Here is a 16162-nt window from a genome sequence, read left to right as displayed (position 1 = left end):
GCAAGGCGGCCAACCTCCAGCCAATCCGGCCGTGTATGCCTTAGGCATTCTATAAAATACCCCTTTCCTGTCACGGTACCATACATACCATGTCAGATACAGACGGTTCCTTACTGACATTTATCATACGGTACATGACGTACCCTTCACTGCGCTGTCTTCCGGTTGGCTGGTTGGCTACCCAGATACCCTTTCGCTCGACCGATTTTTGGGGCGATCTGGAGGTTGAGACCAGCCACGGAGATCGTGGATGCTAAAGGGACCAATTGGACCTCTTCTCTAGGTGGAAAGGTTGAAGTTGCTTGGATTCTCAAACCACCGTGTCCATAAAAACAGGACTATTACGGGCATAAATTGACACCTGGCTCTTCAGCCACATCATTCAAGAGTAAGCTTGCTTCCTGGCACCGACACCGGCTCGAGGCATCGATATGGGGGCCAATATCAGCCACTAGTTGCTTCGAACAGCTAGTATTCCTTTCTTCGACGACCTGACACAGGCTGCTGGGATCTAAGCCTCCTGTCAGCGTAAGGCAACTTACGCCCGTTTTCATGTAGTTAGTGCTGCTCTTTCCCTTAGCACGCTCGCAAGCAACAAAAGCAAATCTTCACTTGACTTTCCCAACAGAACAATGGAATAAACTATGTCAACCAATCTGCCCATGTAGGCTAGCTGTAATACCCCATCGCCTAGCAACAATCCGATCATCTACAATACAGCCCTTAAGTTTCCGGCTCTAAAGCACTTATGGACTGATGGTTGCTGAACGCCGGCCTCGTAAGCCGGGGGTGGACTACGTGTTCATTTTGACCTTACCCTCCTAATGCAGCCATCATTCATAGGCTCGCAGAAATCAGCGCCATTTAATGTCCGTTTACCCCTCCTTCTCACGCACTCACCCTACATATCACGTCTTACCCGCTAACCACTGACAAGACCCGGGGTTGTGCTTTATCGGGTAATCCAGGACTTTAGGGCCCAAACTAGACAGGACGATCTGGCGATCCCATCCTTCATGGGATGGCTTTTTGTTGTCCGCGTGGGTGATTCCCTGGACAGAGCTGTGCAAACTCACCATGGTCAACATCATCATCATCATCATCAACAACAACTCATTGGCAGCTACTAGGCTGTAGATAGTCATATGTGCCGTCTATATTGCATAATTCGGGGTGGTTATCTTCTTTCTGTCAGGTGGATTGCGTAGATTTCAAAGTGAGCATATGAAGAAGCCCATATGTCTTCTGGCTCGTGACTTGCAAGTCAAGATAAGCATATCCTGCCCAGCTCTCTAGTCATATGGGGTGCCCGTTGGACTTGTCAGTTGACACTTGCGTGGGAGCTTGTACAGCCGATAGATGATGCTCGTAATGCTTATACCTGCCAAGTCCGAAACAGCACGCTGTAAGGAGACCCATTGTCATACCAGTGGTTCCCTGCTCAAAGGAGAATAAAGGGATCGAAATTCCAATTCACGAGACCTGAAGAAAGAAGCAAGTTGACACCGACAATCTGGGGGATTGCCCATCTCCATCGGAATATTGTCGAAGACTGACGACGACATCATCTTGTGGTTAAGGCAGTGAGTATGAGATTAGATAAGCTCCAATACGTAGCTGTTGCCCAACTATATATGGGAAATACTGTATCATACCAAACAGCGGTAATTCACCGAAAGATCTCCACACTAGCAAAATCATCACTCTTCTCTCCTACTCTGTCCCGTAGGGACGTTTGATGTTCTCAAGTGCCACTGCTCAGGCAATTTGTCTAGAATCACAGGCTAATTGGAATGTTCGTCATATGCTGGTTATCAGGCTGGCTGCAGCTTGATAGGCAAGTATCCTAACCTGAATGCCGTTTTCACGGACAGAGATCGACTAGCCTTGGAATCGGATGGATGATCGACCGTTTCTACCCTAAAGTGGACAGACGCGTTGACTAAATTGAAGGGTTTGCCGGTCGAGCCCCGCAAGCCTTGTCAGATGATTACCAGGGATATCCCGTCCATTTGTCGTGTCGTTGTGGCTGTAACACAGGGTATTGGACCCTTGATTGCTAGTAGTATTACAGTGTGACACAAGATGTAGATACACTTGTGTCTTTTCGTAGGTGAGTGTTTTTGCCTGTCGTGAGCCTCATCATCCAAGACCGGCGTCAAAGCTTGGAAAACCAAGCAATTAGCTGGGACACTGGAACTGATACCGATCCGGGAAAGCTTCCGATCAGAGGCACTAGGCGGGAGGGTCTAGAAGAGACTCTGTGGCGCAAATGGAGCGGGTCAAGCCGTGACGAACCAACAAATTGTAATCGGATTCCACGGCAACCATGATCCTGTATCACTGCACCAACTATGTGTGTAACTTCTCGAGATGGCTAGAGAAGCTATTTATTCATTCGTATGCTTGTAGCCCGAGGATTTAGAGCATTCAAGCGTTGTGCCTGCGTACCAGTTTTCATTGTAAAAAGAGCTCGGCCAAGCATCACATGGCGGTTGTGGACCTGAGCTTCGGCCTCAAGTGCAAAGTAGTTTTCAGCTGCCGACAACCGAGCCGAGTCAACCGGGCTCTTCAATCGACAGACCAATTCTTGAAACATCAATGCTACACCTTCATAGAAAATCTGGGATTGACCGATTTGTAGACAAGTGTAAAACTTTCTCGCAGTCAACGTAAGTTGCGCTAGGGCTGTTCCCTATGGTTGATGAAGCTAAATAGGATGGCCAATGCACGAGCTGAGAGGTGTACCGGCAGATATCCTCTCCAGGCAAATTAACAGCAGCATGAAGAGATTTGGCGTCAGTATTATTGCTTCATGAGTCGCAAGCAGGCTTGGGTCAACCCGAATGGCCATGTTCTCGCTGTGCTCTATCGTCTTGCAGAGACCATGTTGAATATAGGCCTCTCAAGACGTGTTCTTCTGTCTTGGCTACTTGAGCCGAGGTCTATGCCACTATTGACCATACTGAAGTATAATGAGCAATTGACGGCGTCGCCTTGATTCAGCCTAAAATCTGACATGAGGCTGGACGATGCAGTTGGAGGGGATGTTATAGCAAGAATAATGATTAGCGAAATCATGAGGACAGCACGTCCGCCGTGCTCAGAATAACCTAGACTATTTGCATTGTGTTTGGATCTTGATCGTCATAGTTTTCTCCTGGGTCAGGTAGTGGCGTTAATTGACCTCATTCCAGATGTCTAGAGAGACAAATTGCCAGTTTAAAGAGTGTGGGGGGAGACGGGAAGTGATGAGGAGGTCTCAAGTTATATCGGATCAAAAATATAAAAGTAAGGATATACAAAGAGCATTATGTCCAATATGCGATACAAAAGCTCCTCATCAGCACTTTACTCAAAGTTTGAAGTGATGGATTACAGCTAGTATCATTACACATACAGTATGCCGTTTAGACCAGGTATATTACCAGTAAGCTTCCATACGTTACAGCAGCCCTGTGCTTACAGTACACACTTGGTAGCAGAATCTATGCCAGTGCCCTACGCTCGATCCTCCTCATTTACTATGTACATTGTCGATCTTAGATCTGTCGGTCTGCAAAGTTGCCCCAAAGCGGGAAACCAGCCTGCTCCATCACTGCTTCGCAGATCCGGTATCCTCGACCGCATCTTCCCGGTCCCAGCTCTCTGTTTCCAATGTGCGGACCCTTGTTTCTATATCAAGGATGCGCTCCTGCCAGTATTTCTTGGCTTGCTCTTGGAGATCCCAGGTGGATTTGAACTGTTCCATGACAAACGGCGGAAGCTCCGCCTTCTTGATTGCCTTGTAGTCATACATGACCAGATCCTCGGAAACACGGGCAGCGGGCCGTTGGCGAGCCTCGGAGACTATCATCGCATGTAGATAGAACCCATGACGAGGTGCATCAGGGGATGTCGGATCGTGAACCAGCTTATGATATACCGTAACTTTATCGGGGTAAGTCATAGGCTGCAAAGAGAGATGGGGTATTAGCGATCAGTCCTATATCTCAGCTGAGATGACCGTACAAATTTGTAGTCGATTGTGATACTTCGAAGAATAAGTCCGATGCCCTTAGAGCTGACAAGGTTCAACCACTCTGTCTTATGGGCCGGGTCTATATGCATGGCAAAGTTGCGGGTATAGTACACGCGCGCCGTCTCTGCATATCGGGGGTATGTGACGTTGTTCACATGTCCTAATTAGACGTTCATGAATGTTAGACCCCTTGCAACAATCCAGTGCTCTGATGCTGCTTGGAAAGAGATATACACACCCTAGACTCATGAGTTAATCGACATCACTTGTTGCTTGAAGTTCCTGACTTACCATGCTGTCCTGTTTGATGCAAGCGCCTACATTAGCATCTATGCATCATGCTATATGTAAGCTGCCATGCACCAGGTGACTATTTATCATACCATCTCTCCCCACGCGACGCTTTGTTGAAATAGCCCCCTTCGGGTCTCATCTGTCAAATAGCCTTCGCTGCCAGCGATCAATTCTCGCCAGTCCCTTGCAATTTGCTGTAGTATTTCCCCTGCCTCTTTAATCTGCGGGGGTTTCAAGCCGAACATCATACATCTACCGATTCTTCGCTTGGTCAGGGTCAGCCATCGCGGATCAATGGTGTGAGGCTTCCTTGGTGTTGTTCCGGGGGCGGAAACGGGGCCATTTCGGAAAGCGGTTGAGACGGAGAAGAGTCGAGTGGTAAGTGGTGGATATTGAGCGGCAACCCCAGCCAGTGGTCGCCTTCCAAGTCTCTGAAGCGACAACATCATTCTTCGGAAATAGGTGAAGATAGTGATTGTCAATTGTCAGGATGTGTTGATTCCCGCCGAGGAGCTTCTCACTTCGGCTAGTTGTCCGGGGCGGTTGGAGCTTCGGCTAGCCCCGCGCATTGCTTCCCTCTCTCCGCGCGCTGACATGGCCGGTTGCTTGCTTATTTATTACCCCTAATGCCTGCCTTGTACGACGAGCCCTATGGTGAAACGGATACTTTATCTGTGATAGTCTATCTAGATGCTTAGTCTGTATTATTATAAGGCATTACTGTTTACCATCTACGCTAGCTGTTTCAGCTCCGGGCCATGGATGGAATGAAGCTAGTAGAACGAGTTCGTCTGACTTCCATCAATATGACCGCTCAGCAACTTATGATTTCACAGTTGAATGAATATCATTTAGTAATTCATGCGCCTTCCTGGTAGCCAACATAACTAAAAAGTTGCAGTTGATTTCGATATGTTATACTACAACGTCATCATCTTATAACATGAGTTCTCGGGTAATCTAAGACACTCGGATATATCTCCACCCGTTACAATCATCAGAGGTAACCACAAAGGGTTCAAAAGACATCTTGAAACTTCAATTCTCTTTTAAAAATCATCCAATGAAATTCATACATACAATCCTGGCATCATAAAGCCCTGGACTATACACCAGCTAGCACAGAAGTGTTTACCTGGACGGTTACCCCTCCGAGGCAACAAGTAAGGATTCCGCCCGTGCGACGTCACCGGTAGTTGTGTTCCGGCTAACTTCTTCCTCGAGCTGAGAGACAAACAACTTACTTCCTCCACATTCCCACCTCCTCTGGAGAGTCCTGGCCACTATCTCATTGCCTAGCAACACCATCCAATATGACGAATCCAGAACTTCGCGCGCAGGTCATACATATATACAAGGGTATGTGCATCACCAGGACTTCACAATTCCCCCAGTCATTCCTTTGCAGTGTCGAGTGTCCCCCACCAAAAAGCTGACTTCTGTCATCGGTAGAGTTGCTTTTCCTTGGTCGCAACTATCCACTAGGTTATGAATATTACCGGAACAGGTTACATAAAGCGTTTTCGAGCCAGGCACATCTGGATAATGAGGAACAGATCCGGAAAGGTATTGCTAGGGCGGAATTTGTTAAGAAGGGTATGTTTGACGATACTCTCCATTTAATTGTCAAAAAGTCAGATTGATCTGATAATCAGCTGCATTCTACAGAAATCGAAGCATTGTGAGTTCCCTTGCGCCTTCTCTCCCTTACCCAAATCACGCCGGCACCAGACAAGTCCTTGTCTACAGACGGCGAAGCATGCGAAAGTCCAAGGCCTAGGCCTGCAAGGCTTGATACTGGTTCATCTATATTAATCCTGCCTATCAACCATGTACATCCGAATATTCATCGTCTCATAATTATCGAGATAATGCATGCTCGACAATGTCAGCGCCAATGCTGACCGAAAGCGCCCAGGTACTATCTGAAGCGATATCGCACCTTGAAACAGCGCTATGAAAATTAAATGATCCCGGCCGTTCAGAATACCATGGAACCTTAATAACACGTTCTCAAGAATATTACACCAAGGAATATATATATGCGAAAACTGAAAGGAGAAAAGTGGGGTATCACCAATATATGAGAGAGAGAGCAATGGTCACGACTCTTTCCGTGTCTTTTTTTCTTTTCTTTCCCGCGTTCACCAGATTACCGGCAATCGAGCTTGTATCCTCTTCGCCGAAAGACCGTTCATTTCTTTCGTCCCCACCAAGCGCTTACTTCCAAGCACTCCCCATTCGCGAGGCTTCCCTTTTGGAACAGATCGGCAATCATGGCAGCCCACCACCTGTCCCATTCATCTCTGGTCTTACCGCTAGCTTCCATGAGGATATGCTCCATGCCCTCAATCATCTGAACTACGGTCAAAAGGGCCGTGCGCCGAATAGACAATTGATCTGCGGTCAACTGTCTGCGTGACGCGCCGACCGGATCCTTCCCATGACCTTCACGCTCCCACCGTAGTTCGCCTAGCGGGATAGCAATGCGGCGACTATCGACGTTCTCTAGTACGTCGACCTCTGAGTTGAAAGACAAACCAATGGTCGCACACGGCAACGCTGTCAATTTGCGTCGGTCAAAGGCCTTTTCGACCCAGGAGTTATAGTCTTGCAGAAACTTGTTCTGGACTCGTGTGAAGGGGGTTGCGGAGGAAAAGGTGTAAGTCGCGGTCGCATCGGCCGTCTCTTGTTCCCTTGAAGCCAATTTGCGAGCGGGTGCAGGGTTGGGAAGCAAGGACCGAAATACCCAATCCGAGTCCCAAATTTCCAGAATCCCGCCGGATTTGAGCACCCTCAGTGGCTCGCTTAAGCCGGACGCTTGCAGCGCCGGGCTAGCTGGACACATTCCTGCGTCCTTAATGAAGACAAAGTCGAAATAGTCGTCGGGGAAAGGTAGGCGGGGCTTCCGAAGGTCGTGCCTGCGATATTGCCAATGGACACCTTTCTTGCGCAGATCGGGGGCGACAGAGACGATGTCAATACCGTGGAAAGACACGTTACGGTGACCGCGACGAGCGAAATATTCATGGCTCATACTGGACCAAAGGCCTGAACCACATGCGATCTCCAGAACCCGCTTTGGGGGCCGGTCAGTGAGGTGGGGATTGCAGAACGGACCTCCGAACACGCGCATGAGCATGAGCGAGCGCAGGGTTTGACGATGAATCTCCTGAAGATCGCTGGGGAGAGGGTAGTTATTCTCGGGGTCTCTAAGATATGTGCGATCGCCCTGGCGAATCAGGGGAAAGTTGGAGTAGTCATTGAGGGAGGTTAGGGAAGAGGTAGATGTCGCAGCGAGGGTTGGGCCGGTCGAGCTGGTAGTCGAATGAAGATCGGAGCCTGAAGTTGCGGCAGGCGCAAAAGTCGCAGGCCCGTTTGACATCATATCCATTTTGGCAGCGAAGATTGGGTTGTCATCGATCTGGTACAGCTAGCAACAACGATTTGCATGCTTGCATACGACAATGGCGACGCAGATCGATCACGGACGGGGAAGAGACGCGATTATTATGGACATGGTAATGTAATCGAGAGGGAAAGAGCGTAGGAGGCGACGTGAAACAAGCGCTAGTCGGAGGGGGCGGGGAGGAGGAAAGCGAAAGTGAGGCAATCCGGATACAGTTCCAGGTGGCCTCGACCCATGGGAAGCGAGAACGGGGAGGAGAAGAAGAAGAGGAGGAAGAGGAAGGGGAATAATAATTATGAGTGAGAGGAGAGACGGAGAGGACGATGGAGGGGGGGCAAAAACCACATCGTGACCGAAAACGAAATCGCCCCGGCTCGATTAAATGAACCCCCCTTAGGGCCACTCCACTATGACTGCGAAATCCATCTGGCGGGATTCCGGACGGCGACCCCCCCGAACTAAGTGATTTCACATCCTTCGTTTTGGGTAGTTTTGCTCCGTAGATACAACAATACCTACAACGACTAAATAGTTACTTCTAATTACGATCTTGGATTTGATTTTTGCTGTACCAAAATCTTCGGTGCTCGGTACAAATTGTCTCTACCGAAAGACTCCGGACGATGGAGCTGAACGAATGCGCCCACTTGGTGGTGGCGGAAAAGCTCCCACCACCAGAGCAGCAAAGCATACATAACGGAGTACTCCTCAAACCAAACACAAATACTAACCAACCCGCCTGCATAAGCCCTGCTGATCTGATACCAATGACTGCTGATTTCTCCTGCAGCTGCATCCAAGATCAACAGCCCGAGCTACGGGTTATTGGCTCGATTATTTGCGTTCGTTGCGACGCCCGGGTGCCATCTGATCTCTCTTATGCAGAATCAGAATCAGTACATTTGAAGAGGCTACCGAGCGAAGGTTGAGCTGAATCCGTATTCCAGATCCGTTTTCGAGTGGTCTCGGCTATCTGTGAACCGCCCAAAACTGGGCCCCTTGTCTGGAACTGAAAAAGTTCAATGGTCCAAACAAGAATCAAGGTTGCAGCGAAAGAAGTGCCATCCGTGGTTCTCGTTGCAATCCAAATTCCGGCCGGCTGGAGCTGCTAACAAAAAGAAAGGACTGATAACGATAATCGGAGTAATATGATGAAACTGGGCACGTCCACTGCGAGAGTACCCTGCTTCATCCCTTACCCAAGTTCACGGGTCACCCACTCAAGTTCTGACGCCCGAATCCACAGGCCAGCCCACATAGAGCCCTGTCCGGACATGCCGACAACCCACGGAAGAACCGCGGCAGATGCTGATGAGCTTCCTAGATGGGTCATTGCAAGTCTCCTGATGACACAAGGCAGAAAAATTGCCTTTTTGACGGAATCCGTCCGTTAGACTAAGGGGCGGGAGAAGGAAGCAGTTGTTGATCAAGAAAAGTCAAAACCGATATTAACATATTGGTTTATTAATCTGAAGGAAATGTTTCTTTTTCTTTTTCCCCCCCTCTCCTTAGGGAGACGGAAAGAAAGATTCTACGTCCCGTCTAGCCTAATCCCAGGCTTTCTCTTACAGTAGACTAGTGACTGACTCCTTGACATCATGATTGTTTTGGCGTTAGCGAATAAATAATTATAACAATATTAGTTAACGAACAAATTTGGATAGCCGTGTGGGACTGAAGAATCCTAGCAATGATTTGGTGTAACGATGGCGCTGCAGACGCGACCACTCAATCGTTGACTTCCCATCCAGACCAACCCAATCTACTCTAATCCGATGGATCTCGGAGTAAGAACAATAAACGGGTAAATTACATCGTAACAGATTTGTTAACGAAGGCCAGATCCTGTTCCATCAAACCAGGATTAAATCCCTTGACCAAGCAAGTATCTGTTGGCTGGAATAATTCTACCCTTCCACACTTGACAGGCAGGGAGGAAGGGGAATTGCATACGTGAACCACCAACCAGGAGACTTAGGACAGATAACTGTTTACTTAGTTACTGCCTACAATGGAGAATGAATAATAATCCAATTGTTGGTTGGATTCTGGCCGCCGCCGCAACGCTCCGCCGCCCACCCAGGATGATTATGCATGCCGGGGCCACTTTCGGCCTGAAAAGACACGTGCAGGCACGGGTCACTTGTTGCCCTGTCAGGGATTTGCTTCTTAATACTATCCATCTTACTAGTAGTACTCCGTAGTAGTAAGTGGACTAGTTAGGCATTCTTCCCGAGTTCAGGTCTGTCTGGGCTTTTTCGGTGGTCCTTCTGGTGGTTTTCTTTCTAGGCGCCAATTTCTCCTCCCTCCCCCCCTTTTCTTTCCCCTTTTGTCGATGACTGTTACGGATTAATTTCTATGTTGTTGTGGTGCTGTCAGCTTATGGATTGTCATATCTGCAACTATTAGGGTGTCAGATTCTGTAACATCGGTTTTTCATTCCTCCAGTCGGAGGTTTCTGATGTTGAGCTGTTTCGGGGTGTTGTTGGGTTTGAGACTGCCTATGGCTGTCAGCAATGGTAGTGATGATGATGATGATGTGATTTTCTCTGGAAGTCTATCCCCTGCTGCCTTGTACACATGCTTCAGTATTCGTCCATACTGTCGTACTACCTTCGGGAAACTTAACAATGTGTGACAGTTTCAACCTAGTGCATGTTGTTTCTCACCACTGCATTCATACCTCGTAAGCGTAGTTATCCAATGAATGGAAAATGATGTTAGAAACCCCCGACTTACCATAACTAGTCCCTTTGTAAGCAATTAAGTTCTACCAACTATGTGACTACTACTTTGCTAAAACCCTCACATGATCCCATGACCGAAGGTGACGATCAGATGTTAGCTCGCATAGCAGCGCAACTAAATCGACTTAAATACGATTATACGAATTAGTAAAATAGGCTAGACGAGGCTACTATTCAAGTATATCAAATCAATGCTATGTCTATAGATACTAGTTATCGTAACCTCCCGAGCTAACGTTGATCACAAACCAAGCTGCTCTGCTTTTAGCGAATATCTAGCAGAGGTGCTGGGTAAAAATTGTAGAGTCTAGTTCTTGGCATGCGGAGGCCAAGCAATGATGATTTGACTGAGATCTTACTATCATTATTCTGCTCGGGCTCAATCGCTTGCTTACGGTGAGTGAGACTGTATAATATTGTGATATTACGGGAGATCGACCTGCTCTGGACATACTTCCTATGCATTCGAAACATAGCAAGGGGTGAGTAGGTATCCATTGGCCCCCAGATTGATGCCATAGGCATTCGCCCGGAGAACGAGTCCGGTGTGCAGGTATGTGGCAGGTGTATGTGGCATGTTTCTATGCATTCCTGCACCTGGGGTCCGGCAAGGGGAGGGTTTGTTTGCAACGGTTAGATACTCCTGTCATTATTGACAGATAGGCCCTGCACAACAGTCGAATATGATGGTAGTCGAACGCGGGACTATTTTCCCTTACAAGTCGTGTCTGAGATGAGTTCTGCATTACCCCCAAGTAGGGGATTTGCTGAAACTGTGATGGCTGGCTATAAAATGTAGAAGTGGCAAGTTGTGTATGAAATAACTTCCAGTGACACATATCTACCCGTTCTTCGATGCCAAGCGTCCATTGGCAGAAAGCAGGCAACGTTGGATTTTCTTAGGTAGTAAATGCTCAGAGCACGTCCTGATTGCTGAGACACTGCTTGGCCGGGGCTATACGAGGATCATTACCCACCAAGACACCTTAATTATCCCACGACCTCGTATTTTTCACGTGAGACATTTACATTTGGCATCATTTTGGGTTTGCAAGGGGATGGGTGCTCGTCTACCAGGGGTTCTGTGCTACAAAGGAGTAAAAAGAACGCTTTAGACAGTTCTGGAAACATGGGCCCCTTTCGCGCCAAACCAAAGGTTAGCTGAAATGTGTCCAGAGTTAGTTGGTACCTTGCTCGATTAAGTGCCAAGTGGTCAGTGACCGAAAACAATAAAGGGGTGGTATATAGCATAATAGTAACATATAGCCCTCCTGACTACTCCGTAATATTTCTTGCATTGCGTATCGGAACCAACCGAGCGAGTGAGCCACTGTGGTGTCAGTGCAAGGAATTGTGGCCTTGATATGGGCTCCGTCATAGGGTAACGGGAGTGTGTTGGCACAGGCGATATGGGCAGTTTAATATAGATAAGATAGTGAGCCAGGTCCCTCCATGGCCAGTGGAAGCCTTTGTAGTATGAAATGGCAGGGAAAATCGTGATTTTAAAAGTAAAGAGCAAATGCTTTCTTAATCGGATATTCTTCATGCAAAAGGCAAGATGTAGCATATCTTCGATACTTCTGAATGCGTGTGGGCTGTGACTGCTGAGGGACCTCCTTACTTGTGCAGTGACCCCCGCGGATCGCCTAGTCCCCTCAATAATTGGGAATATGGGGCAGTGAAGGACTGATGCTGAGATCTTGTCCGGTTGCCGTTCTGCTGGGAGATGTTAAGAAGGTAGCGATATTCAAGTGACGAATAAATGTTGGATAGATAATCTGAAGTGTCTCTGCGCCTATTGACTTCCAAAGCATCCTCTGCTCGCTGGGAGATATCCTTGTTAAGGGAAGAAGACCCAAGTCTGGAGGTGTGCTTGTCAAGGCTGGTCTTGGCTTTGCCATTGGCGGCGAATCACGCCCGCCGGATGTGACATCACGTGACACCGGCGACCTCCCGCCTTCGATGCAAACCACTTCGCAGCGTCAAGGCGACTGTGTCTCATCCCAACAAGCTGCCGGCGCCTTTGCTACGTCTTCAGACCTATTTTCAAGTGCGCATTGTCCACTCTCCTTCAGCGAGCTTGTCTCTGGGAGTTCAACCTGACCTTGACCCCAGGATTCTCAACAGACTTTCGTCGTCCGTCCTCTTGTGTCTCGGTCGCCCGACGCCCGCCGTATCGTTCGACTCTCGATCGCTCTCCCGATCTCCACCTCCCCAGGAGTGCATCTCGAAACCGTGAGCAACCAGTATTGGCGAAATTGCTGCGGTTGTGATTCCAGCGTATCCTTAGATTGGGGTGGTTCCGCTTCAGGACCCCATGTTGAAGAGAAGGAGAGAACGCATCCGATCCCCGACTCCTCTCTCTCCTGCCACCGCCGCCTCCCCGAGCCCAACCCTGCCAGCCTCAACCTACCCTAGGAACATTCAACCAATCGACCTACGGTCTCGTCTGCCACGTTAAATGGCAGATGGTACCTACAGGTTCCAGCAGCCTGGGGCCGGGCAGTTCTTCTTCCAAACACAAACGCAACAGCACTCTCACCAACGTCATCTCGTACGCAACGGGACCAACTCCCCCACTGGAAGACTAAAATTTAGTCACGACACTCCTTCTCCCTCACGCTCACCTCCGATCAGCCAAGCTGCTGCCTTGAATCCCTTCACAATGTACACACAAACCCACCAAGGGCAGCATGTCATGATGAATGGCGGCCAGGCCCACCAGCGATTTGGCATGCAGATCCCCAAGTTCCAATCGCAGAGCCATCACCCCCACCCCGCACAGCAGGCCCATCACCATGCCCATCATAACCAAGCTTCTCATAGCATCAATCATCAGCACAACTTCTCCAGTGGGGCATTGGCTGCCGCCACTCCGCACTTCACTCCCGGCCCCCTCCAAAATGGCGCTCATGTTAATGTGGACGAAGATATCGACGAGACCATGAACGAACATTGGCAGCAGCAACTCCAGTTGGCTGCAGAGTCACGGCAAGCGAGCTCCCCGCATTATTACGCCCGTACCGTCGCACAGCAAACCAAGGGCATCCAGATTGCGCCCAGCCAGCCTGAGTCACAAGAGAACGGGAGCGGCGATCGCAATGGCCTGGTGAAGTCCAAGCCTGCTCCTCGGCAAGGCTGGCATGCTCTTGATTTCGGCGGACAGGGTCTCCGCGCGCTTGCGACATCTTTGTTCCACTATACCTTCCTAGAGAAATTGTACCTCAACCACAACAAGTTGAAGACGCTTCCTCCGGCAATTGGTCAACTGCGGAAGCTAACCCACTTGGATTTGTCGAGCAATGATATTTCGGAGCTCCCTGAAGAGATCGGTATGCTCACAAGCTTGAAGCAGCTGCTTCTCTTCGATAACAACATTCGCACGCTTCCGTTCGAAATGGGTTATCTTTATAGATTAGAGATGCTGGGAATTGAAGGGAATCCTTTGAACGATGTTTTGAAGTCTCAGATCATTAAGGAAGGAACCAAGGCCCTGGTCCGGTATTTGAGGGAAGAAATGCCAGGTTTGTGCTCACGACTTAAAGCTCTCACTATGCACCTCAGACTAACTTCGTCTCCAAAAAGTTCATCTTCCTCCCCCGGATAGAGATTGGATCATCCTGGACGAGACCGCTAGCTCCTCAAACAGTCCCACCGAGAAGATTACCGTCCTTTCCCACAATGCCCTCTGCGACTCTTCCGCAACCCCGAGTCACTTCGGTTATACCCCGTCCCGTGTTCTTTCTTGGGAATTCAGACGCGAGCTTATCCTGAGCGAGCTGAGGTCGCACGACTCGGACATTATATGTCTCCAGGAGATCGACCAAGGCAGTTACAATGGATTCTTCCGGGAGCAGCTGGCTTATAACGATTACAAGGGTGTATACTGGCCCAGAGGCAGAGCCATGGGTATGCAGGAGGAGGAAGCGAAGTCGGTCGATGGCTGTGCCACCTTCTTCAAGGGAAGCAAGTTCATCCTCCTCGATAAGCAGATGATCAACTTCGGTCAAACAGCAGTGCGGCGACCGGATGCCAAGGGTCAAGATGACATCTACAACAGACTCTGGCAGAAGGATCATATTGCGGTGGTTATCTTCCTGGAGAACAGGCTGACAGGCTCCCGCTTTATCGTCGTGAACGCGCATCTCTACTGGGATCCCGCTTTCAAGGACGTGAAGTTGATTCAGACCGCCATTTTGATGGAGGAAATCACCAAACTCTCCGAGAAGTACGCGAAATTCCCGCCGTGTACCGACAAGACTGCCTTCCGCTTCTCGGAAGCAGAAGGTGAGTCGGACACTCCTCCACCTGAACCTGCGCCATCAGTGGAGTATGCCAGTGGTGATCAGATTCCGCTTTTCATGTGCGGAGATTTCAACTCAGCGCCTGGGTCGGCAGCGTACAACCTGGTCGCACACGGCCGGCTCACGGAGTCCCATCCGGACCTGGAGAAGAGGCTCTACGGCAACCTTAGTCGGGTCGGTATGACGCACCCGTTCAAGCTGAAGTCGGCATACAACTCGATTGGCGAGCTGAGCTTCACGAACTACACTCCGGACTTCAAAGATATTCTTGACTATATTTGGTATACTTCCAACACACTTCATGTCTCGGCGTTACTTGGGGAGGTGGACAAGGAGTATCTGCAGAAGGTGCCCGGGTTCCCCAATTTTCATTTTCCAAGTGATCATGTCGCATTATTTGCGGAGTTTACAGTTAAAGGGAAAAAGGGAAAGGTTGTGGAAGCGGATTTTGGGCCGCAACGGAATTGAAGGGACGGTGCATGTTGAATCTTACGAGACTGGTGTTTGTGTAGCCGGTTCATCTTGTTATCTCGGAATCTTTGGGGGCCTTTCGCGTGTCTGTGGTGTTAACTTTTTTTTACTCTTTTTTTCTTCCTTCTTACGCTATCATGCTCTTGTTGCATCTTGTTTCCTTTTCTTCTTTTCCTTCCATTCTTGTGAGTTTACTTCCTGCTTACTGCTGCCGCCCAGCGGACTCTCGTTCAAATGGAACCTGCGTATCCATGCATCATCTTTGGAATGTAGTCACACCGGCGCAGCAGCTTTGCTTTTTTTCTCTCACGCACACACTCTCTCACGCTCTCTTTCTACTACGTCGTTCCTCTCAGCTTTGGTATGTGTTAGGATCTGATTATGCCTTTTCTTCTTAACGACGATACTTTTTCTTCACTTTTCCAACGTTTCTCCTTTCACCGAAGTCTCATCTGCTTCCTCCATCTGTTGTAGATTGAATCTCAGGGACGGGATTCTCTCTCCTTTCCTACCGTCTTCATCTCATCTCATTTTTGCACTTAGGCGGGCGAATCGGTCTTACGTGTACGTGTGTGTGTGTGTGTGGTGTATGTGCTCGTTGTATCCTTAGGCGACTACTACTGGTCGGCGGTTCTCTCTACATACGTGCCTGTTGGTTTGGCTTCGTTGATTGGAATCGCTTGACGTCTATAAGCTGAGCTTGTTGTTGTTGTTGATTTTTCTTTGATGTAGAAAGAGAGAGCGGGTGGTTGCTTGACTTCTATTTGGTATGGGGAAAGCGGAATGGTGCAGTGCGTTTAGTATATTTCAATAAGCCCTGTTCTTATCTGGTTCGTTAATTTTTCTCTTATCTTTTTTTTACTTGAGGGCCTTTTTACCTCCTATACCACTTATTTAAGTTGTAAATCGTATTCTG

General features: G+C 48.8%; 8 protein-coding genes across 8 annotated transcripts; 3 read left to right on the top strand and 5 right to left on the bottom strand.

Moving 5' to 3' along the window:
• Positions 1 to 3595: 3595 nt before the first annotated feature.
• An01g08300 (uncharacterized protein) lies at positions 3596 to 4761 on the bottom strand (the record flags this gene model as incomplete). Its single annotated transcript, XM_059749898.1, has 4 exons — positions 3596 to 3952; positions 4012 to 4181; positions 4313 to 4316; positions 4405 to 4761. 4 exons carry the CDS (start codon positions 4759 to 4761, stop codon positions 3596 to 3598), a joined length of 888 nt encoding a protein of 295 aa, XP_059603265.1.
• Positions 4762 to 5628: 867 nt separating this feature from the next.
• An01g08290 (uncharacterized protein) lies at positions 5629 to 6000 on the top strand (the record flags this gene model as incomplete). Its single annotated transcript, XM_059749892.1, has 3 exons — positions 5629 to 5674; positions 5801 to 5911; positions 5984 to 6000. The coding sequence occupies 3 exons, from the start codon at positions 5629 to 5631 to the stop codon at positions 5998 to 6000; spliced, it is 174 nt and encodes a 57-aa protein (XP_059603264.1).
• A 509-nt stretch (positions 6001 to 6509) lies between these two features.
• Positions 6510 to 7709, bottom strand: An01g08280 (uncharacterized protein; the record flags this gene model as incomplete). The annotated part of the gene is made up of 1 exon (XM_001389217.3): positions 6510 to 7709. One exon carries the CDS (start codon positions 7707 to 7709, stop codon positions 6510 to 6512), a length of 1200 nt encoding a protein of 399 aa, XP_001389254.1.
• A 22-nt stretch (positions 7710 to 7731) lies between these two features.
• An01g08270 (hypothetical protein) lies at positions 7732 to 8419 on the bottom strand (the record flags this gene model as incomplete). The annotated part of the gene is made up of 2 exons (XM_059749881.1): positions 7732 to 8219; positions 8332 to 8419. 2 exons carry the CDS (start codon positions 8417 to 8419, stop codon positions 7732 to 7734), a joined length of 576 nt encoding a protein of 191 aa, XP_059603263.1.
• A 500-nt stretch (positions 8420 to 8919) lies between these two features.
• An01g08265 (hypothetical protein) lies at positions 8920 to 9907 on the bottom strand (the record flags this gene model as incomplete). Its single annotated transcript, XM_059749876.1, has 3 exons — positions 8920 to 9067; positions 9538 to 9636; positions 9735 to 9907. The coding sequence occupies 3 exons, from the start codon at positions 9905 to 9907 to the stop codon at positions 8920 to 8922; spliced, it is 420 nt and encodes a 139-aa protein (XP_059603262.1).
• A 320-nt stretch (positions 9908 to 10227) lies between these two features.
• On the top strand, positions 10228 to 12574 carry An01g08260 (uncharacterized protein; the record flags this gene model as incomplete). Its single annotated transcript, XM_059749870.1, has 7 exons — positions 10228 to 10356; positions 10962 to 11024; positions 11131 to 11192; positions 11876 to 11945; positions 12036 to 12094; positions 12151 to 12222; positions 12256 to 12574. 7 exons carry the CDS (start codon positions 10228 to 10230, stop codon positions 12572 to 12574), a joined length of 774 nt encoding a protein of 257 aa, XP_059603261.1.
• Positions 12575 to 12591: 17 nt separating this feature from the next.
• Positions 12592 to 13171, bottom strand: An01g08250 (uncharacterized protein; the record flags this gene model as incomplete). The annotated part of the gene is made up of 3 exons (XM_059749864.1): positions 12592 to 12866; positions 12951 to 13022; positions 13099 to 13171. The coding sequence occupies 3 exons, from the start codon at positions 13169 to 13171 to the stop codon at positions 12592 to 12594; spliced, it is 420 nt and encodes a 139-aa protein (XP_059603260.1).
• A 1-nt stretch (position 13172) lies between these two features.
• An01g08240 (uncharacterized protein) lies at positions 13173 to 15243 on the top strand (the record flags this gene model as incomplete). The annotated part of the gene is made up of 3 exons (XM_059749860.1): positions 13173 to 13995; positions 14057 to 14758; positions 14798 to 15243. The coding sequence occupies 3 exons, from the start codon at positions 13173 to 13175 to the stop codon at positions 15241 to 15243; spliced, it is 1971 nt and encodes a 656-aa protein (XP_059603259.1).
• Positions 15244 to 16162: the final 919 nt, after the last annotated feature.

The sequence above is a fragment of the Aspergillus niger genome, assembly GCF_000002855.4.
Source record: "Aspergillus niger supercontig An01".
In the NCBI taxonomy this organism is placed as follows: domain Eukaryota; kingdom Fungi; phylum Ascomycota; class Eurotiomycetes; order Eurotiales; family Aspergillaceae; genus Aspergillus; species Aspergillus niger.
This window is presented reverse-complemented; position numbering and strand designations above follow the sequence as displayed.